The sequence below is a fragment of the Phaethon aethereus genome, assembly GCF_964289735.1.
Source record: "Phaethon aethereus genome assembly, chromosome: 3".
NCBI classification, from domain to species: domain Eukaryota; kingdom Metazoa; phylum Chordata; class Aves; order Phaethontiformes; family Phaethontidae; genus Phaethon; species Phaethon aethereus.
In genome coordinates, this window is record NC_138576.1 from 77,254,748 (window position 1) to 77,281,704 (window position 26,957).

The 26,957-nt window shown below is 41.7% G+C and overlaps 1 protein-coding gene across 1 annotated transcript in view; it reads right to left on the reverse strand.

Annotated features, from left to right (window-relative positions):
- Positions 1 to 16,377: 16,377 nt before the first annotated feature.
- The window catches only part of PRKN (parkin RBR E3 ubiquitin protein ligase), a gene marked incomplete at both ends in the record, with an annotated part of 525,235 nt that continues 514,655 nt past the window's right edge, over positions 16,378 to 26,957 (reverse strand). The window contains 2 exons of the mRNA XM_081998560.1: positions 16,378 to 16,487; positions 20,447 to 20,564. Coding sequence (XP_081854686.1) covers positions 16,378 to 16,487; positions 20,447 to 20,564 — 228 coding nt within the window. The remainder of the gene's footprint in view (positions 16,488 to 20,446; positions 20,565 to 26,957) is intronic.

Genomic DNA, 26,957 nt, shown 5'->3' on the forward strand with positions numbered 1-26,957 from the left:
TGCATCTTCCCAGAAGAAAGTAGCTCTTGAAAACCTTCTTTCCCAAATTTTTTCACTTAAAGCAATTTGAGTTTGTTCTTTTTTTCTTTTAGTTTCCTGTGTCCTAAAATTGTGCCTAGACGCTAGTTATTAAAAGTGTATTTTTGGAAACATGGCCATCAGTACTTTTAAAGTAATTTAGAGCAAATTACTTTATATTGGATGTTAGCAGCAAATGGGAGCCAGTACAGTAATGGCAGAGGGAGAGAGTTAGCAGAGAGCAAATGCTTGTGAGAGAAAATACAGTAAGATAAAACTTCGTTGACTTCAAATATCAGCAGTAATGATCACCTTGCACTACAGTGTCTGGCACTCAAGCTGATAAAAATAGAGTTATTAAGAAGATCTTTAAGTGTTTGTGGACCAGTTGATTGCATCATCTTAATTAGACAAAAGTTGAATTCCTTAATGTTGCATTCAGCTCACTACCTGAGTGCAAATCACTTTGTGGAAGGTTGTGGCAGCTCTGTTTGGGGTGATATGCGGGCAGCTGAGGATGGGATGGACCTGCAGCTCCATAGAGAGGAAGATGTGCTCTGGCCCAACATGCATCTGGTCAGTGTAGAGTAAAGGGAACATTGCCTTCTGCTGGCTAAATATTTATCAGGGCATAAACTATGACAGGTACAACTGGTTAACTGGTGTAAACCTGGTGTAGCTCCATAGATTTCCACACCACTAGATACCGGCTTACACTAGAGGAGACTGTGGCCCTCTAACTGTGCTTTATCAACAAAGCTAAGGGGCTTTTTAGCAGACAGACTGGCAAATCTCGCAGGGGCACTTTCAGATGTTATTGGTCTCCTAGCTGACCTTCTCACCCTCTTGGGTTACTGATCCTATAGAAGAGGCAGGAGCAACATGTGCCTGTGTCGTAACTGCTCCAAGGCATAGCCTGAGTTTTCAGCAAAATCACCCCCAAAGGCAAACTGCTCGATGGTAACTGTTCATTGGAATAAGGCACGTAACAGAAGACGGGCAGAGCACACAGACGGGCATGGTGGTGTCTTCAGCCCCTTCAGCAAAATTCTTCAGAGGACGTTTGCCAAGGTCCTCACCGAAATCAGATCTATGCAGAAAGGTATGGAAGGTTCAGTGACGTGCTTCCCACAGTTAGCTCTCTTGAGGAGGGGGCAGAGGGCCCAGATGTGCAACAGATCTTGGAAATGAGTCTGAGTAGCAAAATGTGGCTACAGCATGAGATTTCAAACTTTGTAGAGCTCATAAGGATTTTAATGCACTGTTTCAGTTTAGGTTTATATGCTACACGCACACATAAACAGCAAACGGTATGCTGCAAAGTCAACCACGCAAAGATGGAAATGCCAGAATGAAAGTGGCCTGTGCAAATGAAGACCCCCTCCTCTGTGGCTCTTCATATGTTACACAGGTTTCAGTTTACATGGCTGCCCAGTGCTTTTTCCACAGACCTCTTCCCATATTCAGACCAAAGACCGAGCAGGCCTCACTTAATGAGAAGTTATTCAAAACTGGTTTTTCTTCCTTGTTCAATGTGTGTGGCAGCAGCACGAACTAATATTCATTGTGTGTTGTTGAAACCCTCATGGGCATTTGTTACATTGTCCAAGTTTGTTTTCACAACTCGCCTGTGAAGTAAGGCCAGGGGCATGAGTCTAATCCTGCCATCCTTAACTTTGTTCATGATTACTGGTGCTGCTCATCAGTAAAAAGAAAGAAAATTCACGCCTGATTTACAGTCAACGTATTTGTGCTTCTTTGAAATGCCCCCCTTGCACTAGAAAGGTATGTGGGAACATGATAGACATCATCTGTCGGGATGAGTTAGGTTCTCGCCAGAGAGATGTAGAATGAACTTGGTAACAAGTTTAAAGAGGAGGAATCTGGATTGTCAACGAGAGAGGGATGTGTCATTAAGTCCAAATGTTGTTCTGCAAATGCAGTTTTTCCATTACTTTATGTACAGTTTCTAGTCACGTAAATCCTCACGTGTAGCCTCTTTCGGTCGTAATGCATGGCACTCCTGGCTGGCAGAGACTGACGTATGCAAAGGCACCCTGAAACAGCAGCAGGGGCAAGAGGATGAAATTGTTTTGTCATCCTACCTAACAACTTCCTACAGGACATTTGATAACCCAGCCATTTGTGTGTACAGGGTCAAAGCATTGTCCCTTATACGGAGTTGGGATATAAGAGATTGTGACAACAACAGGGAAAAATTACAAGGTGCTTCCTTTGTTTATTTAAGATAATAAGAAGCTAAAACTGAAGTAAAAGCACCCATTAGGGTTGGTTTTTTTGTTGTTTTTTTTTTTCTACTAAATTAGAAATATTGAATAATATTTGGAGCAGCCCTTGCTCCTCAGCAGTTTACTACAGATGGAGATACTTCATCACAGAATAATCCTGCCAGAGAGTTCTGCAACTACAGGTTAATGCATCTTGCTTGAGGCCACACAAGTCATCGGAGGCAGGTCAGGGTGCATATTCCAGTGTTCCTGACTTCCCGTGTTAGCTGATGTATTTATAACAAAGTTCCTTTGCTGCTGCAAAGACTACCTTTTTTTTGAATGAATCCTGACAGAAATGTTGCTCCTGTAATTGTGGTAGTGCAGCGGCTTACGGTATCACCATTTATGAAGTTTGCAATGCAAGATTCGCAATGTCTGTAACTAGGAAGTAATGAAGGGATAAGGTTGTACATAGAAAGCTTATTTTTTCCTTTCTCACTGAAGGACGACATGAATGAACTGCACAGATTCTATAGCTACATGAGAAGATTTCAATATTACTATGTTTGCTGTCAGAGTATGGAAGTCTCAGGGTCTCCAGAAACATTAAACCATATTTTTGAGAAATGGTTTCTGACCAAGCCATTGCCCTCTGCAGAGGGGGTGCACTAAGGCCACCTACCCGGTGGTGCTGGCATTTGCCACTGGGCTTTCCACTAAGCAGTTTGCTAAAATGTTGTATGTGTTTTTAATAATTTTCTGACTAGTGAAGTGTTTTATTTTCATTTTCTTCTGAAAAAAAAAAAATCCTGTGAAAGAGTTTAGGAGCGTTTTTATTCCTTCCTACAGAATGAAATTAAAATTCTATCCATGCTGTAGAGTAGTATATGTTCCACGAAGCATATATAGGAGATAAAATCATACATGCTATGTGGTATACCTTCTTCATATCCTGCTCAATGTCTATAGAATGCAATTTATTTAGTCGCAATTAGGAGTCTAAGACAAAACTAATTCTGGGGAAAATGTTCAAACGTACATAAGTGGCAGAGAAGACAAAATCCTATTTTAACTTTGGGTTTCTTAGATACCGCAATAAAGAGTGGAAAAAGCTCTTTAAAAATGCGTCCCATTTAAATTTTTTTAAAAGTTATTAGCTAGCAATATAGTTTAAATTCTGCCAATCACCATAGTACAATGCGTTCAATAAAAAAGAAGCAAAACGTACTTTTAAAAATCCCCCATGAGATTTTAAACTAAGTAGGAAAATACAAGGATGTGATTATGTGTCATTATTTCAAACACTGGCACTTACTGATAAAAAGCCATTATAATCCTCTCTGGAAAAGTCTTCCTGTTTCCTGCTTGCTGATAAATTGGGCCCAGCCTGGAATCTGGCAGACCGAAGACAAAGATCACTGAAAGCCACTTTTATGTCTTTCCTCCTCTTGTCTCTCCCGAGTGTTACATGCTTTGAAGCTGCATGAAGTGAGAAGGTTGGTTCCATATTTCACGTGTCACTGGGCTGCTGCCACCACAGAAAGAAATTTGACTGTAATCAGCTGTGGCTTGAGTGTCCTCCCTGGTGAGCAGGCATTTGTGCTGCCTGTGTCCTAGCAATGTTTAAATAGTAGCCAAAAGCAGGCTGTCTGCTGCTGGTGTCATCCCACCAACTTGAGGTATTCAACTGATGTTACCCGAGTTAGGAGTATGGTTGCTCCAAACTTCATCTGTACTCAAGAGAGAGAGAGGCAAACACTCGATGAAAATGAATCAGATAATTTCTGCAGCTTTCTTCACTGACCTAATTTAATTAATGCCAACCTCATTCTCCCCACGAGCCAGTAGAATCAACACCCAATAACACCACGGGACAATGCCCGGATTTTGGGTTGAATCCAAAAAACCTCTTCATGCTTCCTGTACAGCCCCAAAAGAGAGCAAGAGGGGGAGGAAGTTAATCCATTTACCACAGCCACCTATCCAAATTTATGCAATACTTTCCCCCTTAAGTCAAAGAGAACCTTCTGGTCTCGATTTAAAGTAAAGTTAAGACCGGACTGGGGAATGCTTAATGCTTTGTGTAACCATCATTTAACGATAAAATGAGGCTGTTTAGCCTCCTTAGCTTCGTCTCTCCGACTTTACTCCACACTTGCCAGCAGCTCTGTGAGAATTTAATGCAGCTGTCTCGGTTTTAGCCTGGCTTCCTTGCTGTCCGGATCTGTCTGTCAGTCTTCCCACAGAAGCTTTTCAATGTTAGCCAATTTCAAACAGATTTTGACAAGGTGAAAAGATCTTAAAGATACTAAATTTATAAAAATAGGCTGCCAGTCAAGTACAGAAAACCTGTTAATACTCACACTGAGAAAAAACTTCATTGTTAGTTCAACCCCTGTTAGGCATCAGAACACTTAGAGATGCCAAGGGAGGAGGTAATTTATGCTGCTGTGACCAGATGTGTAGCGGTATCCCACACCAGCTAAAGTAAGCTCTTTGTACTGGGTCTGGCTGGTACAGACTTAATTTTCTTCATAGCAGCCTGCAAGGTGCTGTGTGTTGGATTTGTGACTAAAACAGTGTTGATAACACACCAGTGTTTCATCTGTTGCTGAACAGTGCTTGCACAGCATCAAGGCTTTCTATTTTTCCCAATCTGCCCGCCTAGTGAGTAGATTGGGGGTGGGCAAGAGGTTGGGAGGACACACTACTGGGGCAGCTGACCCAAACTGCCCAAGGGGGTATTTCATGCCATATAATGTTGTGCCCAGCAATAAAACCTGGGAGGTTGGGAGGCTGTCTTTCTAAAGTAGCCGTTACTCCGAGACTGGCTGGGCATCCTTCCGCTTGTGGGAGGAGTTGGGTGATTGCTTTTATATCACTATTGTTTTTTTCTTTCCTTCAGTGATTAAACTCTTGGCCCATGAGTTTTTTCCTTGCTTTTGCTCTTTCTAGTCTCTCCCCCATTCTGCTGGGTGTGGGTACTTAGTTGCTGGCCAGGGTCAACCCAAAACATTCATCTGCCTCTACATGAGATCTACCAACAGGAGTATAGACGAACCTTGAAGATAAAGAACTGAAACACGTTTGGCAAGCAAATAAGTTATCAAACTGGAGGTATTCCAACCTGTCAAGCTCCCAGATTCATTGAACAGAGCAGATTTACATTATTGTAAAGTAGTAAAAAAATGCTCTCGTGGCACTTGGAAAAAGTGTTTATAACAGAATACAAACATGCACAGGGGTGATTACCAAAGGATGTTCCTGTACATGCTTTGCAGTAACTTGCTTGTAGCCTGAGATGCACAGCAGCAGCCAGCTAGCACTGTATAAATGCAGAAAATGAGAAAAATAAAATCAGAAAGAAAATGTAGGCACCTAATAAATAGGAAGTGCATCATTTGGAAACAAGGTGAAGAAGGCTTTGGGTGATGTAGACCATCATGGGATGATTAGGAATTGGCAGCATGATGCGTCTGTGAACAGCATGTTGTTATCTGGCATGTGTCAGAGTGTTTCCAGTAGAGACACGGAGTCATGAATGCCACAGAAGGCGGCGGTGCGACCATGCCTGCCCTCATCTGCAAAATTCCATCACTTGTACTTAAAAAACATAAAGTAAAATTGGAATAACTTGATTCCAGGATATTTAGAGAAATGGTGATCCAAGCTTTTAAGCTTGGCCTGTTAAGCCAAATAAAACAAACGGAGTGGAAATACGATTTCTGTCTACTCCATCCAATCAAGGAACAAAGGGAATAGGAAACACAAACAGGAAAAAGAAGACCTTAAGCTTACAAATTATATTGATATCATGATAAATAATTATAAGCTGGCCATTAATACCTTGGAATGAAAAGATGCCACATCACTAGCAGCTGGAATCAGGTTCCAGAATTGCCTTGCCATGAAAGCAAATGGAACTTAAAAAAAAATTGCTTGCAAGAGCACTCTGTAAATTTACAGAAAGACTTATATAACAAGGTGCCTGTGATGACAGTCTGGACATAACAAACTACGAAGACCCTTCTAATCCTGAGGTCTTAATATCGTGAAAGGGAAAGAAATTAGGTGGCGTTAACTATCAGGAAAACCTGCTAGTATGAAGGTCTGTCTGGTGATGCCATTGACTAGCAAGGGAAGCTGCTGGATCTGAGACAATGACTGCATTAATAAGAAGGGCTTCTGGATGTCTCTCTCTTCCTGCAAGCAATTAAATAATTGATTGAATAGCCCTCCAAGTTGGAATTTTCATTTGGGAGTAGGCCAACACAATGCTGTAGGAACATATATGAAGGGACCTCGTAAGATCACCTTATCTGTCAAGGCCTACTGCTTGTAAAAATAGTGCTCTCTTCCACAGTGGAGTGAGGGCAGTAAGGAAACCCATTTTTCTTTGGATCGAGCAGTGTTGCATAGAAATATGTATGCATAACTTATCTGAGACTTGCTAAAGCTCTGCTAAGGCCTTTTACAATCTAATACAATTGTTTAAATAAACAAAAATAGCAGAATATTATGAAGTATATATTGTTTGCAGGAAACGTAACACAAAAGAGACACCGGATGCACTCATTACAAAGGGCTCTGGATCATGGACTTTTTTTGTTTTTGAAGTAAGCAAACTTACTGATTTAAAGTTTCTCGGGGCCAGATTTTTCCATACTGCTCAGCATCCAGAATCAGAGAAAAAGTTTCTTTTTCTGAAGAAAACATTCTCTGTTCACTTTTATGTATGTGCATTACTTTTGCTTAGACACCAAAAGAAGGTATTTTTTTTCAGACTACATCTGATAGTTTGACACCTTTCACAACCTGGCCTTTTTTGGGTTCCTGAGTGGGAGCTGAGCACTTACAAACATCAGACTCCCAAGTATGAGAGCAACCTGTACCCCAGCTCACCCAGATGATGATACAGTTTATCCACAAACAGTTGGACTGCCCCAGCCATCACTCATCGCAAGGACCTTGGGAGACAGTCCTGAAGGACAAAGGGGTCCAGGAAGGCTGGACAGTCTTCAAGAAGGAAATCTTAAAGGCGCAGGAGCAGGCGGTCCCCATGTGCTGTAAGAAGAGCTGGCGGGGAAGGCGACCGGCCTGGCTGAACAGGGAGATTTTGCTGGGACTCAGGGAAAAGAGGAGAGTTTATCACCTCTGGAAGAAGGGGAAGGCAACTCATGAAGAGTACAAAGATCTCGTTAGGTCAAGCAGGGACAAAATTAGAAAGGCAAAAGCCCAGCTAGAGCTCAGTCTGGCCACAGTCGTAAAGGATAATAAAAAATGTTTTTACAAATATATTAACAACAAAAAGAGAGGCAAGGAGAATCTCCATCCCCTACTGGATATGGCGGGGAACATTGTCTCCAAGGACGAGGACAAGGCTGAGGTACTTAATGCCTTCTTCGCCTCAGTCTTTAATAGCCACTCCAGGTATCCACAGGATATTCAGCCCCCTGAGCTGGAAGACGGGGGTGGAGAGCACAATGTACTCCTCATAATCCAGGAGGAAGCAGTCAAGGACATGCTAAGCCACCTGGACACCCACAAGTCTATGGGGCCTGATGGGATCCACCCAAGAGTATTGAGAGAGCTGGCGGAGGAGCTTGCCAAGCCACTCTCCATCGTTTATCAGCAGTCCTGGTTAACAGGGGAGGTCCCAGAAGACTGGAGGCTTGCCAATGTGACGCCCGTCTACAAGAAAGGCCGGAAGGAGGATCCTGGGAACTACAAGCCTGTCAGCCTGACCTCCGTTCCAGGGAAGATTATGGAGCGGTTGGTTTTGAGAGTGCTCACAGGGCATCTGCAGAACAGCCAAAGGATCAGGCCCAGCCAGCATGGGTTCATGAAAGGCAGGTCCTGCTTGACCAACCTGATCTCCTTCTATGACCAGGTGACCCGCCTAGTGGATGAGGGAAAGGCTGTGGACGTTGTCTACCTGGACTTTAGTAAAGCCTTTGACAGCGTCTCCCACAGCATTCTCCTGGAGAAACTGGCGGCTCGTGGCTTAGATGGGTTTACTCTTCGCTGGGTGAGGAACTGGCTGGATGGCCGAGCCCAGAGAGTTGTGGTGAATGGCGTTAAATCCGGCTGGCGGCCGGTCACGAGTGGTGCTCCCCAGGGCTCGGTTCTGGGACCAGTCTTGTTCAATATCTTTATAGATGATCTGGATGAGGGAATTGAGTGCTCCCTCAGTAAGTTTGCAGGTGACACCAAGCTGGGTGGGAGTGTTGATCTGCTGGAGGGTAGGAGGGCTCTGCAGAGGGATCTGGACAGGCTGGATCGATGGGCAGAGGACAACTGTATGAGGTTTAATAAGGCCAAGTGCAGGGTCCTGCACTTTGGCCACAACAACCCCATGCAATGCTACAGGCTTGGGGAGGAGTGGCTGGAGAGCAGCCCAGCGGAAAGGGACCTGGGGGTGCTGGTTGACAGCCGGCTGAATATGAGCCGGCAGTGTGCCCAGGTGGCCAAGAAGGCCAACAGTGTCCTGGTCTGTATCAGGAATAGTGTGGCCAGCAGGAGTAGGGAAGTGATTGTGCCCCTGTACTCGGCACTGGTGAGGCCGCACCTTGAATACTGTGTTCAGTTTTGGGCCCCTCACTACAAGAAGGATGTTGAGGTGCTGGAGCGTGTCCAGAGAAGGGCAACGAAGCTGGTGAGGGGTCTGGAGCACATGTCTTATGAGGAGCGGCTGAGGGAACTGGGGTTGTTTAGTCTGGAGAAGAGGAGGCTGAGGGGAGACCTTATCGCTCTCTACAACTACCTGAAAGGGGGTTGTGGCGATGAGGGTGTTGGTCTCTTCTCCCAAGTAACTAGTGATAGGACAAGAGGAAATGGCCTCAAGTTGCGCCAGGGGAGGTTTAGATTGGATATTAGGAAAAATTTCTTCACTGAGAGGGTGGTCAGGCATTGGAACAGGCTGCCCAGGGAGGTGGTGGAGTCGCCATCCCTGGAAGTGTTCAAAAAACGTGTGGATGTGGCGCTTCAGGACATGGTTTAGGGGACATGGTGGTTCTGGATTAATGGTTGGACTTGATGATCTTAAAGGTCCTTTCCAACCTAGTGATTCTGTGTGTGTGTGTGTGTGTGAATAATAGACTCATAGAACAGTTTGGGGTGGAAGGGACCTTTCAAGGTCACCTAGTCCAACCCCCCTGCAATGAGCAGGGACAGCTTCAACTAGACCAGGTTGCTCAGAGCCCCGTCCAACCTGACCTGGAATGTTTCCAGGGATGGGGCATCTACCACCTCCCTGGGCAACCTGTGCCAGTGTCTCATCTGAGGAGGGAAGGGGCTTACGAGTTTTCTAGACTGGCAAAGGTCTTAAAAAATAGTGCAATATAACGGCATAAATAAATACGTAAATTTGCTGATCTACAGCTGGTCTACCAAGCTGCTATACTGTACTGGGTAGGTCTGTGGTATAGCTGTACTGGAACAGCAAGAAAAGCAGGCTTTCTGTTGTACAGACTTGGCTTTATATTTTTATTTATTCAATTCTACCCCGAAGCTTACACAAAAAAGAGGACTAAAAATGAAATGCCTTTGATTGGTTTTACCTTGTGTCACAGAAGAAGAGATTACTAGTTCAGGAGAAGATATCCTACCATGCAGGAGCTTCTTCTTAGCACTGTTTTGAAGCCTGTGTTTGCTTTCTGTAAAATCCAACAGAATAAGGCAATAGGAATAGGCTTGGTCATTGTAATTCTGAAATAAAATAAGGACTTGGGTGACTGCAACTCATCTAATAAGCACTGTAATATTCACTAAACAAAGCATGAGTAACATCTTGATATAGTGTTAGATTCAGTTACCTCACTGCTCACACAAGCTCAAATCAGAATTGATTTCAGCTACATTAACTGACTGATTTTAATGTAAACATCACAGTCATTTTTACCTTTAAGAAGCAGATATAAAAAAAAAGCAAACCTGGCATTTGTTGTATCACTAGGCACATGAAAAATGTCAGCGTAGCTTAGTGAGGTACTTTGTTTTTTCTGTTTTTTAACTCCGTCAGCCGTGGAACACACAGACTTCAGCTATTCATTCAAAAAATTTCAAACCCTTTTACCTTATTGTGATCTCTGTACTTTGGAAAAGTACAGGGCTTTCCAGGTTTAGCTTCAAGGCATAAACAAATTCGGTTGGCTGAACATATTCAGGAGCATTTAGCATCCATTCCAAGAAAAACATCAGATTGGCACCAATAGAAGTAGTGTCTGAATACTATTTCATTTTATTGATTGCTGCTTTTCATTTTAGCACTGTCTTTTGATCGTTACTTGAGGTCTTCGTCCAACCAGTTTTTGGCCTGGTAACCAGCAGATGAAGTTGGCAGGTGGTCGAGATGACTGTTTATGAGGCAGACAATACAATCATATACCAAGTTAGAATGAGTGTACAGTGTGTTGCTTCAGCTGTACTTAAGTAAAGATTTTTAAAACAACTCTGACATCAGTGCTTCATGGATTTTAGTGTGCACTAAAATGAGGCAGAGAGAGAGGGCATGAATGTGTTTTGTAGATGAAATATTCAACCGACAAAGAGACAAAGAGGAAACTGGGACATCAAGTTCTCCCAGAGATCTCCTACGTACTGCTAAAAAGTCAAACCAAATGGTGTTTTCAAAGTCTCTAAATTAGCCTTTTCCCAGTGAAGCCAGTGGTAAAATTCCCAGTGGTTGCAAAGGACGTCACGTTAGGTCACTTTAGGCCACCAAAAATACTACCATTTTCTTATTATTATTTCTTTGTGTCCCTAATGTCATACTGGTGTCCTCTGGACTTTAAACTTCAAACTTGCTTCCTGCTTCCCCGAGCTTGCGTCATCACCGTGCCAGCATGCAGGTGGTCTCCACTTCGGTGCAGCCACAGATTTCCCCAGTTGTAAGAAAGGGCTGGTGTGCATCTGAGCTGTTGCCTCCATGCAGTCTGGTTGTGCTTGCTGGACTGAATTCCTCGACTGTAAGATACAGATAATGGCACTTTGCTGCCTACATGGATTATGTGAATTCCTCAAGCTTTCTAGGGATAAAAGCCAAAAAGTAATGTAACAGGTGATGTCTTGCTGCATATTTTATCTACTGGCATAGAACCATTACTCCATTATTCAGAAGAATGGAGACACAGACAAGAAAAACAAATTAAAAGCAAAGAAAAAAGCCCTATTAATAATAATGAAGAAAAAAGAAATGACATATGACCTGATTTCCAAAAAGCCCTGCACAAACCACTTCATTAAATATGATTGTCCATATGATTAAATGAGCTTCTCTCAACTTGCCTACCTTACTGCTTCCTTAAAGCCATTTACATTTTTTTTTGGTCTGCACATATTTACCCCGAATATGAGAAGGGACTACTCGGTGCATGTACTCTAGTAGTTCCTAGACAATCAAGTTGAAAACTGCTAGAGCATTAACAATCTCAGGAGAAGCCACAGCTGGAAATTGGTAGATGATACACAAAGGGAACCACACAGCAAAGACACACACAAATAAACATAATAGGAATCAGTAGACAAGCATGTCTGAAAAAAAAGGGAGAGGTGTTCTTCTGAATTTGTTAATTCACGATAGAAGTATTTCCTTACAAACTGTAATCAAGTCAGATAAAATGTGAAGTAGTACATTTGCCTCTTTTTGCTGAATCACTGTCAATGCTGTGCTTCAGATATATCTGGGTGAAGTTGCTGAAGGACCATCAGGATGCATTAGATATGGGGTTTCCTTCTTCCGGCAGCCTTGGTCCAGTGCCGTCTTCTTCAGGCTTTTCTGTTGCTTGAAGGGGAACTGAAGGCAGCATGAGAATTTTGCTGTCTGGGAACAAAACCTAGTTGTTAAAGAGCTGTACTGCAGCTCTCCATGTCTGCGTAGGGTTTCGCTAGATCAGCCATCACCACAGTAGTCAAACGCTGAATCCGATAAATTAAGTCTGCATGGGGCTAACCAGTCTTCAGAATTGACAGCTCATTATGCTTCCTATCTTGCTGCAAGTGTTGCTTATTGCACTTACTGCACCCAATGACTTACCTGTATAATGGTTTGAGCGGCACAGTGAACATGAGGGACATAGCAGTTGTTGTTGCCTCAAAGTGTGAGAAAGTTTGGCACAGAGGGCTAAATCTTTCCATACTTCCAGGGCAGCAGCATCTCTTCTGCTTCCATTTTACTTCAGTTTACGCAATCTACAAAGATTTGTAGGCAAAAAGCTTTGCTACCATATGGGTTTGCACTATAGATGGTACCTTACTATTCATATGCAAAAAGCAAACCCCAATGCTTGCTGTCTTCTAACAGCATGACTTTTCTGTCCCAACAGTGGCATAATGTTTCTTCTGGAGTGCCATTTACTGATTTTTTTTTTAAGGGTACATTTTAAAGTGGAATTATTTGGCTTGCAGTTTGTGATGAGATAAGGCAGACATATAAATGATATTTTAGTCAAAGTCATGGCTCCCAAAGTATTATTTATACTAAGCTTTGAAATATCCTTTTTCCTTTTTAGGGAGCCAAGCTACTCTATATTTTCTTCTTAATCTATTTGGTATTCAGTTTTCAATGCCAGCTGGAATTAAATATTAGATATTTTTTTGTTGTTGTTATAGAGCTGAATTATTCGAGAGATTATTATTGAATATTTCAGGATACATCCTGTACTTAATCCATTTAACACACACTAAAAGGAGCCCAGATCGCAGTACCAAGAACAAGTCTGTAATTGTTTTAATCTGAAAGATGAAAAAGGTTTGAGGTAAAGAGAATTCAATTAACAAAGACAAACCTAGATGTAAAAAGATACAGACTTCTTTTTTGCTTTACATTACTGTAATACGTCATCTTCTTAGAACATATAGTTAAATTTTCATGTTTCCAGAGTGTATTTCCAGTAGAGAACGTAAACCCATAAGCTCTTGGAAACTTTGCATCTGCTTATGCCCTCAGGTTGCTTGGCCTCTTGTTTCGTGCTTGCGTCCTGTTTCTCTTTCTCACCCCCACAGCTGCCCAGGACCACTTCCAGAGATGTGCGTGCTGACCCAGAGGAAGCGTTGCCAAGGCTGGCTTCATGGGTGCTAGCAAGCAATGCCAGTTCAATGCCTTTCTCCATGCCAATGGCAGAGCCAGGAGCATGTGGGAGCTCTGCAGTCCTGCTTGTCCTGTCAGGAGCTGCACCCTGTCTCTGGCTGGGATGTTGCCATCATGCCTCTGGCCATGACCAGTTGTACTTAAAGCTCAGCAGGCCCCCCCAAACACATGAGCAACAGGTCTCTGCGCGAGCCTCTGAGGCTATTGAACCAACTAGATAGCTAAAGCTGAGCGAGACGAATTCCACGCTGGTATTTCAGAGCTGAAATAAGAGGAACAGTTTGCACAGACACTGAAGACTTGGATTGTTCTGTTCTGTTTTGTTTCAAATTACCGTGTCAATTAGATTTTAAAAGAAGTTTTACACTTTTTTAAAAAGGCATTTTGCATGTAAAAAAAAATTGTCACTGTAGGAAATTTTAGGTCCAATTCACACATCTCTGTAGGAATTCCAGCATTCTTGCAGTGTCAGCAGAGCATTACTCCTGATTTTTCATCCCCTTTAGATTATGGAAACTGTGAGAATCTTATGGTAAACAGAAATTGGGTTTACAGCCTGTGCCATCTCAAACTTTGTCCATGTATGCATACAAATGTATATATATTAACACAGAGAAGATAAAGACATGTTCTATTAAAATCTGCAGGATACACTTTTTTTTTTTGGCAGGGTGTAAATCTGGACTATGTGAAGAAACCCTGTGTGACAAGGGCCTATAAAGTCAGTCTCTAAAAGCGGATAATCTGGAGTCAGTGCTGGAATTCCTTTCCTTAGTCTCCTTTCCTGTCCTTGCTTATGTCTTAGATGAATGCTCATAGTCCCATCCTCTGACAAGGTCTTCCCAAGAAAGAGATGTTTCTATTCTAGCCTTATGACTCATACCTGCCATGCCCTGCCCAGGCCAGAAAGAAATACAGGAGCTGATCTGTAGTCCATTGACTTCAATGGACCTTGATCTAGGGGCATAAATTACATGTTTCTACATGACAACTAAAATATTAACTTGTTAGGGCAGGCTCTAACTCAGTGAAACTGCGTTACAGTGAAAAAGTTTTTCTCCCTCTATAAAACAGACACTAAAAAAAAGGAATAGAGCTTCAGACTTCCTTTATTCCAAATGTTTGTAGATATAAAATATAGTGATGAACTCCCACGTAACACACTATCAAAATAAAATTAAGCACTGTGATTTTTTTTTTCCCCTAGCCTGTTGGCATCAAGCCATATAAATTATAAAATAGACCTAGGTACAGGAAATCAAATCATGAAATTATCAGAGCTCACAGTAAAATATCCCCATTAAGATAATGCACCTAAATAAGCTACATTGCAGCATTCTATTGTACCCCTACGCTTCAGTTTAGCTACTTCTGCATATGTTTTACTTCACTGGTGCCAAAAAGGAAAATGGCCTTTAAGAAATGGCCATTGTCCTCTCTTTGCCTATTCCTTTCTCTCTCATTTTCTTAATTCTACCAGTTCACTCCCTCATTTTTGATACCTCACCCCTTCATCCCTTTGTTTCCTCAGACTTTTAATGTCACTTCCAGCTGAGACAGATGAATACTCCACTGCTTTCTGCAACTGGGCATTTCTGTGGTGAGCCTGGGGTTTCTTTATACCTCAAGGTTCTTGCTCTGCACTGAGTGATACAAGACACACCCATATTTTTGGGACTCTACAGGCATGCCATACAAAACATTAATTCAAACTTGATAAAAAAAGTCCATAGCCCTGGAATTTATTTTGTGCTAATAGTGTTTTAATCAAAGGGCTAGCCTCTCAGCTGGGAGTTTGAATCTGTGAAGGAAATGCATGACCCACACAACATCTTTGTAGTCACTTACTTTGCATTCAAATGAAAAAAGAAATAAAGTTTAACATTTTGACCACTTTATTTATTGTGCATTTTTTTCCAAAACTGAATTCTGCAAATCCTTACATGGCATGTTGGATGTGGACAGTACCCGTTTCATTTCAGAATAAGGCAGCAATGTAAAGCACAGCAAACATCAAGATTGTTCAGAGCTTGGAAATGCTAGTAAGCTTTACTTACTGTTAGTTAGCACTGTAAAATGAAAGTTGTCCCTCTGCCCCACACTGTTTGAGCTGAATGTATTTTCAGAAATATACCCATATTCTAATTCAATTTAGGAGAATGATGATAGAGAAAACCCCTGAGAAGTCTCCTCCTGCCTCCCCTTGCCACATCCAAAGTATTGCTGTAAGCATAACAAAAATGAAGCCCTCTGAGTCTAGCTTTCGTAACACTTAATCAGATGCAGTCACTACTGCGACGAGTCATGGTTAGAGCTGAAACTGCATCCTTAGCTAATATTCCAATGGCAATAAAGTCTATAATGAGCATGTAGGCAGGTTTCGTGTCATACGTTACAAATACACAAGCACAAGTATGGCATAGAGCTGGATGTTTCTATGAGAATTTGGTTTGAAAGCATGACCCCTACAGAAAGCCTGTTAGGAAGGAACCCTGAGAAAACACTGAAGAGTCACAGTCTTCCCTCTGCCAAAAAAGCTGTTAAGAAATACTGCCTCAAAACAAAAAATTGTGCTGAATGAGCGAAGGAGTGGTCAAAGAATAAGCAGCTGATGCAGGGAGCATTCTCCACCTCCCTTGACGCTCATGCACTCACACAAATGCAGGCTGCTCTCTCTTGCAGGAGTTATGGATTCCTGACTATAAATGTCAAGCAAAGTTCGTCATGGTAACCCTGTCTGCTCGCTGTGCTGACAGACTGCACAAGTTCAGAAAGGTGTAATTTACCCCTCTTTGTACCACGATGAGCAAGTCTGCCCGTTAAAATAATTACTCTTTCTACTTAGCGGATTTAAAACCCTTGGCATAACTTCAATGTGATTTTGGTATGACAGCATACGCAAGAAAGCAAAAACCAATAAACTGGGCCAACTTCTGAACTCGGTGTCCCTGAAACCACTGGGAGTTTTGTTTAAGCAATGAGTTCAGAATTTGGCTCCAATGAAAGCAAACCTTAGTAACACGTGGGCTGGCCTCAGCACCACTAGTCAAACCAGTGATCTCCCATGCAGGTTCTGTTCCACTCCAGGCCACAGTTCCAGCACCACTCAAATCTGCACTGAGGGCGAGGACACTTCATGTGCATGCAGCCACCTGCAAAATAGCAACAGAATGGCTTTGGTACTTGGCAGACACTTAGAGATGTTAATCAACAATTAGCAGTTTTAAAATCAACTTTCTTAAGCATTAATTTACTAACCAAGTAGAATATTTAATAAAATAAAAGAACAAACCTTAAGAATACTTTTCCTGGGCTTTCTAAAACCTGCTACTCCCCCTTTTATTGGGGTGGAATGTGCTGGCCTCACTTGAGGGACTGCATGAGTAGGACCTGCAGTCCTTTCTGAAACTGCACTAGGGGTAAGGAAAAGCAATGACAGAGTTATCTGCTCAAGGATACTTTACCCTAGTCCAGCTGTGAGCCAGAAGTTGCAATTCAATTCTCTTTTGAATTTGGATTCAACAACTGAAAGATTTGCAAAGAGAATAAATCAGGAGACACAGACTTTGGTGGATGATTGCTGATTATATCAGTGTGACATTAGTAATTCAAGTCGATTTGACCTTCTTAGTATCTGAAGCAGCCTTTTGATGGCATCAATATTTCCTGTGTGTTGCGTTTCTTACTTGCCTGTACTGTGAGAGCAGCTTTAATCTCTCTGGTCACAACTTTGATCAAATGTTTATTTTGTAATGTATAAAACATTACCATTGTCAGAGGTCATTACAGAAATACACTTCAAATGGAAATTATGTTGCTTACCACACAAAGAAATCTCTTGTATAATTCAAACTGAAAGAAAAGCATGCAGTATGAAGAAATGCTGAAATGTCATCTTGGTTTGACTCCAGATGGTGATAGGAGGTACAGGGAGTGTGTGTTCCCTACTGTATGACCTGCTGCCCTTACACCACCTTTTCTATAAATGCCACTCCAGAATGATTCTCAGAAGGTAAAAACAACAGGGGACACACGAACAGTGTTGTTAAAATAGTCCTGTCTGCTGTTGACAGAGAGAAAACTAGCTGTGATGGCAAGGTTTATTTGTCAGATTGTATCTTTGGGTAAGAGATGCAATTGGCCAGATATTTTTATCTTATTGAAATGTATTAAAATTAAAAGTCTACCAATGGCCAGCCTCCATGTTACACTTTACTTAAGGTTTAGATCCAATGCTCTCTTACAGTCCATATTAAGCCCTCACTGGGTAAAACGCACCTCAGTCCTGGCGCAGGACCTAAACCCCAACAGGCACCCTCTGTCAAATGTGCTCTGCGTGCTAAGCTACATATATCATGATATTCTCTGCTACACAGCAGCTGAGATCAGCAGTCAGAGTGGAGAATGCCTCAAGCGACCTACAGCTTTGTGAGTACAGCAGTCCTCTGAGAGACGTGGATGGTGTTTAAACTCACTCAGACTGGGAATTGAGCTGTGCGCAAGTGTTTTGCTCTTTCACTTCAGCTATTACAGAAAAGTTATTGGCATATAGAAGTATTCTACAATGCCTATAGATATACAGGCTACAGAAATAGAGAAATATAGGCTATTATTGAAAAGTTATTGGCATTGTCACTGTCCCTTGTAAAAGACAGTATCCACAGAAGTGTTTGGGGACGGAAGGCAGAATTATTCTCTTGTGTGGAGTCAGTGTACTCCTCCCAAATGAGGACAGTCATCAGACTTCAATGTACAACTGGGAACCTCTTAACAGCAGCTGTATTTAGGCAGAAGTTAAGTGCTCCTTCAGTTTACAAACGTCAGCCTAGAAGGTGGCACGTGCAGTACCCATTACCAGAGAAAAAAGCAAGCACTGCACTTTTAAGCTTCACGCCTTAATGTGCAGGATCACAGAATCACTGAGGTGGGAAGGTACCTCTGGAGATCATCCAGTTCCAGTCCAACCCTCCCTCTGCTCAAAGCAGAGTCAACTAAAGTACGCTGCCCAGTGTTGTGTCCAGTTGGGTTTTGAATGTATGCTAGAATGGAAACTCTTTCTGGACAATCTGTTCCAGTCTTCATCCACCTACACAGTAAAAAGCATTTTCTTATGTTTAAATGGAATTTCCTATGTTTCAGTTTGTGCCCATTGCCTCTGTGCTTTCAGTGGGAACCACTGAGCAGAGTTTGGCTCTGTCTTCTTTGCTCCCCCCATCAGGTATTTATTTATCCAGTCCTTTTATCATCTTTGTAGCCCTTCATTGGACTCACTCCAATCTATGTCTCTCTGGTACAGGGTAGCCCAGAACTGGACCCACCACTCCATATGTGTCTCACCGTGCTGAGCAGAGAGGAAGGGTCACCTCCCTCGGTCTGCTGGTGATGCTCTTCCTAATGCAGCCCAGGATGCAGCTGGCTTGCTTTGCTGCAAGGGCACGCTGCTGGCTCATGTCCAGCTTGTAGCCCACCAGGACACTCAGGTCCTTTCCATCCACTTCGACTCTGCAACCAGTACTGGTGCATTTCCCTATGTTGAACTTCATGAGGTTTCTCTCAGCCCTTTTCCCAGCCTGTTGAGGTTCCTCTGAATAGCAGCACAATCAGCCGATTCCACTAGCCTGCTGCTATCGGCTTTGGCATTTTGCATTATGAGGCACTGTTCTGGAAAGGTCTTTCCCTGCTTATTATCTGTTTTCAGTAAATATTTGCTTTCAAGGATAAAAAGTATGATGGCCTTTATTTCCTTTTTGATACGGTGGGGATTTTTACAAGCAACTTCCCTAAACATTAGTGGGAGTTGTGTGAATTATATCATGGTGTCAAATAGGGATATCCTGTTTGTAACAAGTGACAATGGCCTGTACTTTAACAGTAAAGATTTTGTAGCAGAGTCTAAGAGAAGGTAAAGGTCCTAGCACTGCTTCCAGCCTGACCAGAAGCTTTTTTATTTGGCTATGCACAAACTGTTAAGTATGAACAGTCACGGTTATTATTTGTCTATTTTTAATCCAGTTCAAACTTCTGGTTTCCAGCCTGTTTTACAAGTCTGTAAATAACTTTTTTGACCTACCCCTCTGTTATCTCTCTTCTGCTGCCCACCTTGCTCTCTACACTTTGCCAAATCTTGTCTCACCTTCCCACTCCTGAATTCATGCTTTCTTTCCTTTTGCTTCTTGTGCTTGAACAAGTCTCCCACTTTCCATCTGCCAACTGCCGCTTTTTCTTTCATGAAGCCCCACATTTCAGGATTTTGTCCTATTTCTTCCTCAGTAATTCTGTAGTATCACTGCTTGAAGTGTTGTCTCCTTGCAGGTTACAGTGTCTTATTTGGCATTTTCAGAGTCCCATTTGAATAAGTGATGTCACACAACTGAGAATCACCCCCTGTACTTAATATTTGTATAATATTTAGGCAATAATTTTTATATATTTTGATTAACAACATAAATACAATTAAATATTGGAACAGCATGAACCTATAGGGTACAGCCTATTTGCTGTTCCTGTTCCCCATTTTAACCACCTCAGTGCCAGTTGATTACTTTTCTACCCACATGGTAAGCATTGATGAGTGCAACCAGTTTGCCAGGACTCATGTTTCTTCCTCTGACTTGCTCTTTTGCTGTGGGCATGTCACTGGGTTGAGATTAATCTCATCTAAATTCAGCTACGTACTGTGTATATGTGTACAGCAGGACTAATTCTCTACACCCCACTTTTAGGTGCGATTCTTCTGGCCTACATTAGACACATGTACTGTTTCAGTGTTGGATGAGTTTTGCCCTACAAATGTCTATATTTTCCAGTGACAATGGAAAATCTAGACAACTAGCTGACTGAAGTCATGTGAACTCTACATCCAGTGTCTCTCTATGCCTCATTTTCCTTATGTATAAATAGCTGAGCATTTTGTGAGGCTTAATTGGTGGCTTTAGAATTAAGTGATTCAGATTTAGTGATTTCAAGATAATTTAGATAAAATGATTCAAACTCTATGTACTCTCCCTCTCTTGGAAAAATAGTGTGCATATGTACACATGCACATTCGTACATTTATGTTGTAAAATGAATTTTAAAAGACAGCTAAGTATGAGATATCTAATAGATTTACCATTTTTTTCTACTGGAATATTGCAGCTGGGGCATGGCTTGGTTGTCTTCTTGATTGTTTCTCTAGATGCCTCTTCCCATCGAGCTTGCATGGCTGCACGTTCATCAACTATGTAACCCTGCAAAGAGAGAGAAGATCCTGTGGGCACAATACTGGAAGGCTGCGCTAGCACACGGTGTTTACACTGAAGTGGTAAATATTTACCCACGAGAAGCAGACAGGAGTGACTGCGAGGCCAGGTAGGCTGGACTTTGTGGGAGATGCCGAATTTTTGCTTCAAAAGGCAAACTTATTTTCTCCCAGTGTGCACGACACGTGTATCGGGTTAGATCCCAGGCTGTGGCGGGCTGGCGGGGGGAGCTGCAGCAGCTGGGGTGTGTGCCATCCTTGGGGGTCCTTCATGCACCCAGCTGCAGCACAGGCTGCGTCCCCCCCGCTGCTCCCTGCCCCGAGCGGCAGGCAAAAAGCCCTGGCAGGAGGACACAGGGGGCATCGAGCCGTGCTGCAAATGCACAGAGACAGGTAAAGCAAAAGGCAAGACGAAGCAGGAGTCGGATGAACCTGGCTGAGACATGACATGTTAGACATGGTAGGTTTCATTCTGCTTCAGGGATTAAAGGCCTTCTTGCAAGAAAAGCAAAAACAACAAGGCAAGGCAACACTTGATAATGCAGGGTGGTGGGGTCCCTGGAAGGCTACTGCTTTTCATAATAAATCATGTTGCTTTGTTTTGGAGGACTAGATTTCATTCAAACATAAATCTATATAAATTTAAAAGGCCTTAAGAGGCACAAAAAAGAAACACAAAAATTTTGGAGAAAAAGTCAAAAGAACCCCCTGGTGAATAACGAAAGCAAGTAGCTCCCCAGATAGAATGACACGGATGGAAAAAGTCATCATGAACAGTGTTTTAAAAGGGACTCTTGTGTTTGTCCTATTTATGACTGGGACAAAATTACATAATCCACACAAGTGTCCTACTTGGCAATTTCCTACCTACAATGATAGTACAAGGACAAAAGAGATGGCAGTGCCTTGGGTCGCTTCTGTCACAGGAGGCTGGCAACTATGTGACTAGTAGCTGTAAACAATGTAGGTAGGTTCCAGCCTTGAAGTTCTGCTCTATCTGTTCATAATGTGGGTTTTTTCAAGCACGTGGGAAAATTATGAGCTTAAACTAAATTATGTTATTTGTTAAAATTCCTGCAGCTTCTTTTTGTTTATACCTTCTAAATACTCGTAGGCCATTATGTGGATAAACTTCTAATATTTGTTTAACTGGATAATTAAAAAAAAATACTTATTTCTAACAAGAGCAAAAGGAAGTTGGCCCAATGTGCAACGCAACCATAACTCAGCTACTACTAATAAAACCTGTGACTTGTTGCAGTGTCCGTGAGTAAGACCTAGATTTTATTTCTTGGCTGATGTCACAATGGAGCAACAATTTGTTTCCAGCTCATCTGGTGGTCATGGCAATCTTAAAAAAGAAAAATCAGGCCCTTTAATCAGGAAACCTCAAAAGTGTGTTTATGGTTTCATGTCTTTTATTCTACTACCTACATTAGTCACCTCAGCCCCTTAATCCCTTTTGTTGCTCCTCACTTAACATTCTCCAATTGCCAGTATTTTTGATCTAGAGGTGACAAAACTGAACAAAGTCTTCTCGGCTGTATCCTAGAAGTGACTTTTACTTTTAGCTCTCTGCTTCTGGAGTGGCACCTCGGCCCTGCACCCTGCTGGATTATTCAGCAGTTCGGCAAAAGGGTGACCTCTATACAACCGTACATTAGTAAGTTCTGGGAAATAGAAAAAGCTGCTCAGGCTAATAGCAAAGAACATAATCTGGTATTGATCTTGCAACACCTTGATCTTTAAGGAAAGATGACATTAGCAGGCAATCTGAGCTAACTCAGAGAGGCCTGAACACGAGATGGGGAGAGTGGCAACGCGAGACCTGGGCCTCAGTTTGCCCAGTGACAGAAGGAAGATGACATTAATTGCATCTGGTTGTAATGGGAATTAATAGCTTAATGTTGTTAAAGCTAATTCAAGATGAAAATCACTATAGCAGTGATAAAACGTTGCTATTCTTTTCAGAATAATAGCTACATGAGAAGGCCAGATGTATTTTTAATTTTTGTCATCAACCTAGAAGAGCTTTACAGTGGCTCTGTTTTTCTCAAATAGTCCAAATCCAAACTGTCTGGTTTAGTACTTGGAAACATACTTTTTTCCCCATCTTCATATCTTTGTTGTGCTCTACTAGCAAATCACACTGAGGCAAAATTTCACATGCCAAATTGCTAATTTGATTTTAGTTCTGAAAACAAGTACAAACTTGGGAGATCTTAGGAATAACTAAAATAGACAACTTCAAACCGCACATACGCAATTCACCAAGAAAGAATAAATTGCTGGAAACAGCAGAGTGAATTATTACATTAATGTTTTCCATTGCAAAAATTCTAGCATGAAATAGATCCAGCAGTATGATACTTTCAGCCCATTAGAGCTGAAACATTCCTCCTATGCCCAGTCTTGCTGAATGCGAAATTAAAAACTTCCTGCTGCAGGAAGCAAAGGCAGAGAAACGGTACAGTGATGGAGTTCCTCCGATTCAGTGAAGAAATCATACCATATTGATCTATGAGCCTCCAGTGTTCGCGTGCTTTATTTAGTGGTCCACATACGGTGGCTGCAAGCACACATATATTTATCTGCATTTTTTCCTCAAACAATAAAGGAAAGGTGTATGGCAGTTCTCCATTACAAGGGTCTATTGAAATCACCGTCTTTCAACCTAAGCTAGCACACCTAATGTTATTGACAATGGCCTAGGTAATAGAGCAGGTCTATCAAGCAGAGGTGGTGCTCACTGCCTGGTCTTGGATAGGAAGTTCAGAGATGCTCCAGGTGTGCAGCACATGTCAGTTTGCTGAGGACACGAGAGTTTGATCACTTGTGATGCTGACCCCACACAATGTGCTCTAGTTCCCCAATTATTACAAAATATTTGTCCCAGGACTAGAAAAAAGCTACTAGATTCCACCCATGCCACTTCATGAATCATTTTTCTGATTCTCAACTGTGCTGCATCTTATGACCAGGAATGAATACCCATGAATAACAGGAAGCTACAGTAAGAGCTGTTGCAAGCATTTTTCAACATCCCCTCTGCCATATCCCCTTAGTGAGATAGGGGAAAATGTCTGTCTTGTTATCTCTGGGTCACACTGAAGGATGGAGATTTACTTCTATTCTGTTTCTATGCTGAGTCCTTTGGAAAAACTAACAGGGATAAAGAGACCACAGACACCACATAGCAATATGAGAACATGTACATGGAAAGCTGTTTATGCAGTTAATCAATATCAGGCAGTACTGGAAAAAGTCAGAGACAGAAAGCATCCTGAAATAGAAATAAAATGTCCTTCTTAAAGCAGCATCTCATTCAGGTAATAGGGCACACATCAACTTGTCGGTGTATGTTCACAGTCAGCAGCTAAGCAGTACCATCCAGATTAAAAACATTTACAGCAAAACTTTTTTATTCAAAATACTGGAAGCATTAGGTATATAATGTTTTATGACACACACTTCTTTTATGATCATGCTTATTTTGCCTAGTATAGACAACATCTGAAAACTTAAGACCCTTGATTCAGAATAGACTATGAAGCTGTTAACATTATGTTGTGCTTAGCTTTAGTGAATATAATTTCTGGACTCCTGCTTGTTTGCTGTTGGTGCTTAATTCCTTCCGATAAGCAAAAAAGCTGGTCATGCATAAAAATTGTATTGTAGTGCAGCTTCCTTTAAATCAGAAATACCTTTCCTTTTGATCAGAAATGCTTGGTTTTAAGTTAATTTTCCTTGGAAAAATAAGTGTTGGGTTTTTTTAATTAAATAGAAATATGTAAAATTATGACTTTATGTGAAATATAGCATTTTAAAAAGGCTTAGATATCTCAAGAAAGTATTACTCATTTTCTAGCACAAATGTGAGAACAACGATGGATATTTGAAAGAGTTTGAAAGGAAGGCAAAGAATAATTCATTGTACACAAAGCAAAGTTCAACTCACCATAACATTTAGATTAACACAGCCCACTAATTATTTTGGGCTGGAGTTCTAAGCAAAAGCAGCCTCATTGGTTGAAGCCTGATCTACAAGAGATGGTGACAGTCCACCTTATATTTCTTCTGTTTTCTCAACTTCTGCTGGGTTGTTTTATGAGCATGTCCACATGAATTAACCTCCTGTTGTGTTTCGTGGTGTCTTTCACTTCAGTTGGGGGAGGGAAATAGCAGATGTCTAGGGCACTAGATAGACTAGAGGACCTTCGAAAAAAATCCATTATTTGAGTCATTTAAGAGTCAAAATGTCACAAAGAGAGGTGTGCATAACTATGGGACTAGTGCTCTAGTGTAGAAAAAATTTCGGCTAATCAAAGAACTAAAAAATGGTTATACATCAGGAACAGGAAAGACGGTCATCCATGGGAATATGTTTCATGCACTGGAAAAGTGGAAGTGTCAGGACCACACCGATGCAGTTAAACTCACATGAAGCAGCTTTGTGTGAGCCAATTTGTCTGGTGTGCCTAGGGAGTTCTGCTGTAAAAAAAAGAGCTGCTTTGTGATGACAATAACTAGCTAAAATCAAAGTGATATACACAGGGTATTGTGTCTGATACAAGATGAAAGAGACTTTCACTAAGTAAAATCAGAGTGCTCTGGTTTGGTGACAGAGCACATCAAGGTTCTCACTCTGCATGTTGAGGCCGTTCATATCAGCATGAATTAAATGCAGGTAGCTGGTGAGTATTGAATTTACACTGCTCTAAAGCAGAAAAATCTAATCTAATACAGGTCATTCTTGTATAACTGTTTTCCATGAGTGGAATAAAGAACATGCCTTCTCCCCGTAAGTGGCAACACAGCTGCAAATGACTCTCACCTTAACCTCATAACAAAAGCAGCCTGTCACATCTTTTTACTTTATTGCTGCCCAAAATAGGAAAGCTGAAATTCTCTCTCTGTAGTTCCTATCTATATCTCATTAGACAGAAAGTTAAGACCTATTCTCAGATTTCCTCTGGTGCATCTTTATTTATAACATAGAGATTAATTTTACAGGACATTTCCCGGTTATAGTTATTTTTCTCGCTCCTTTAATTAGGCATCTGTGGGTTGAAATGTCCTGTGCTTGACATTGTGAATATACCAGCTACTAAACCTCCAAGCCTCAGTTTCTTTTTCCGTTGTTTAAGATACTTTAGAAATGAAGCTAGGTGTGCCATTTTTTGTCCAGCCATGTTTTATTTAACTTTTTAAATTTATCTGATGAAAAAAAAAAATCAATGGTCTAATAATAGATGTACCACATTTCATACTCTGACTCAGGAATCATTGAAAGATGTTATGTATGATGAACCTCTTCAGCAGCTTTTTCTTTCACTAAAATGCAGAGAAATAATTCATGTTTTTTGTGGTCAGCATTTACTATTTATAATTTTGATTAATTTTCCCCCTTGAGTAGAGAAATAAGTTTCCATAGAAATGCTGTGTGTTTCTCATTTTAACTCGTGCCTGTAGTACACCATTTCAAATACTTCACCTTCCGTTTTCCACTGTTCTAAAAGCAGTAAGGAAAGTTTGCTGACATAGAGAAGGAACAATTCTGAAAGTGGTATTTGCAATATTTAGAGCATAAGCACAAACCACTGATAACCAAGAACTGATTCAGAAACCAATATAAACAATATAATTTCTATGTTTTCCCTAAGAACTCACCTTTTGCTGAAGGCTCAAGCAAAAAAAGGAGCTTGCTGCTTCCTTCATAGAGTAACTCAGGAGACACGCAATTCCATAATTTTGTCAGCATTAATGTCTTTCTGTTACAATTTAATATGCACATTGCATAGTTTTTCAATTCCACAGCAATATTCTAAGAAGTACATTGCACCAAACCTGATTTTCATGAAGCATTAGCTAAATATTTCACATCTAAGCATTGAAATATTTCAGCTAAGGATATTTTGAAAGCACCGTCATTTGGGAATTCCACATTAAAATCAAATTCTGAAATATCTCGTGCTCAGAGTAGGCCAATATGTTCTGCTGCATAATTACAGCAAACCACCACCTGCATAGAGACCAGGCTTCACAACCCTACATGCTTGCTGGGAATCCACAGGCCTAAGAGATTAGACAGATGTCGTTCAGTGGGTAGAAAGGGAAGCCTGGCAAGCAATGTCTGTGTGTTTTATACTGGCAACTTCGGGATGGGCGTACATGAGGCAGCGGGAGGAGAAGGCGGGCTGGAGGCTCACCTGCAGCCCAAGTGAGCCGGGAGCTCTTCCAGGAACTACGTTACGAAAGACTTCAGCAGGGTGCCAGGGGATGTGACAGGCTTTCCCGCATGCGTGCGCGCACGTGGCCGTGCTTTTACGCCACACCTGTGCAGCAAAAAGCATGTCTGGGAAGTGACCGAATGGGTCTGCTC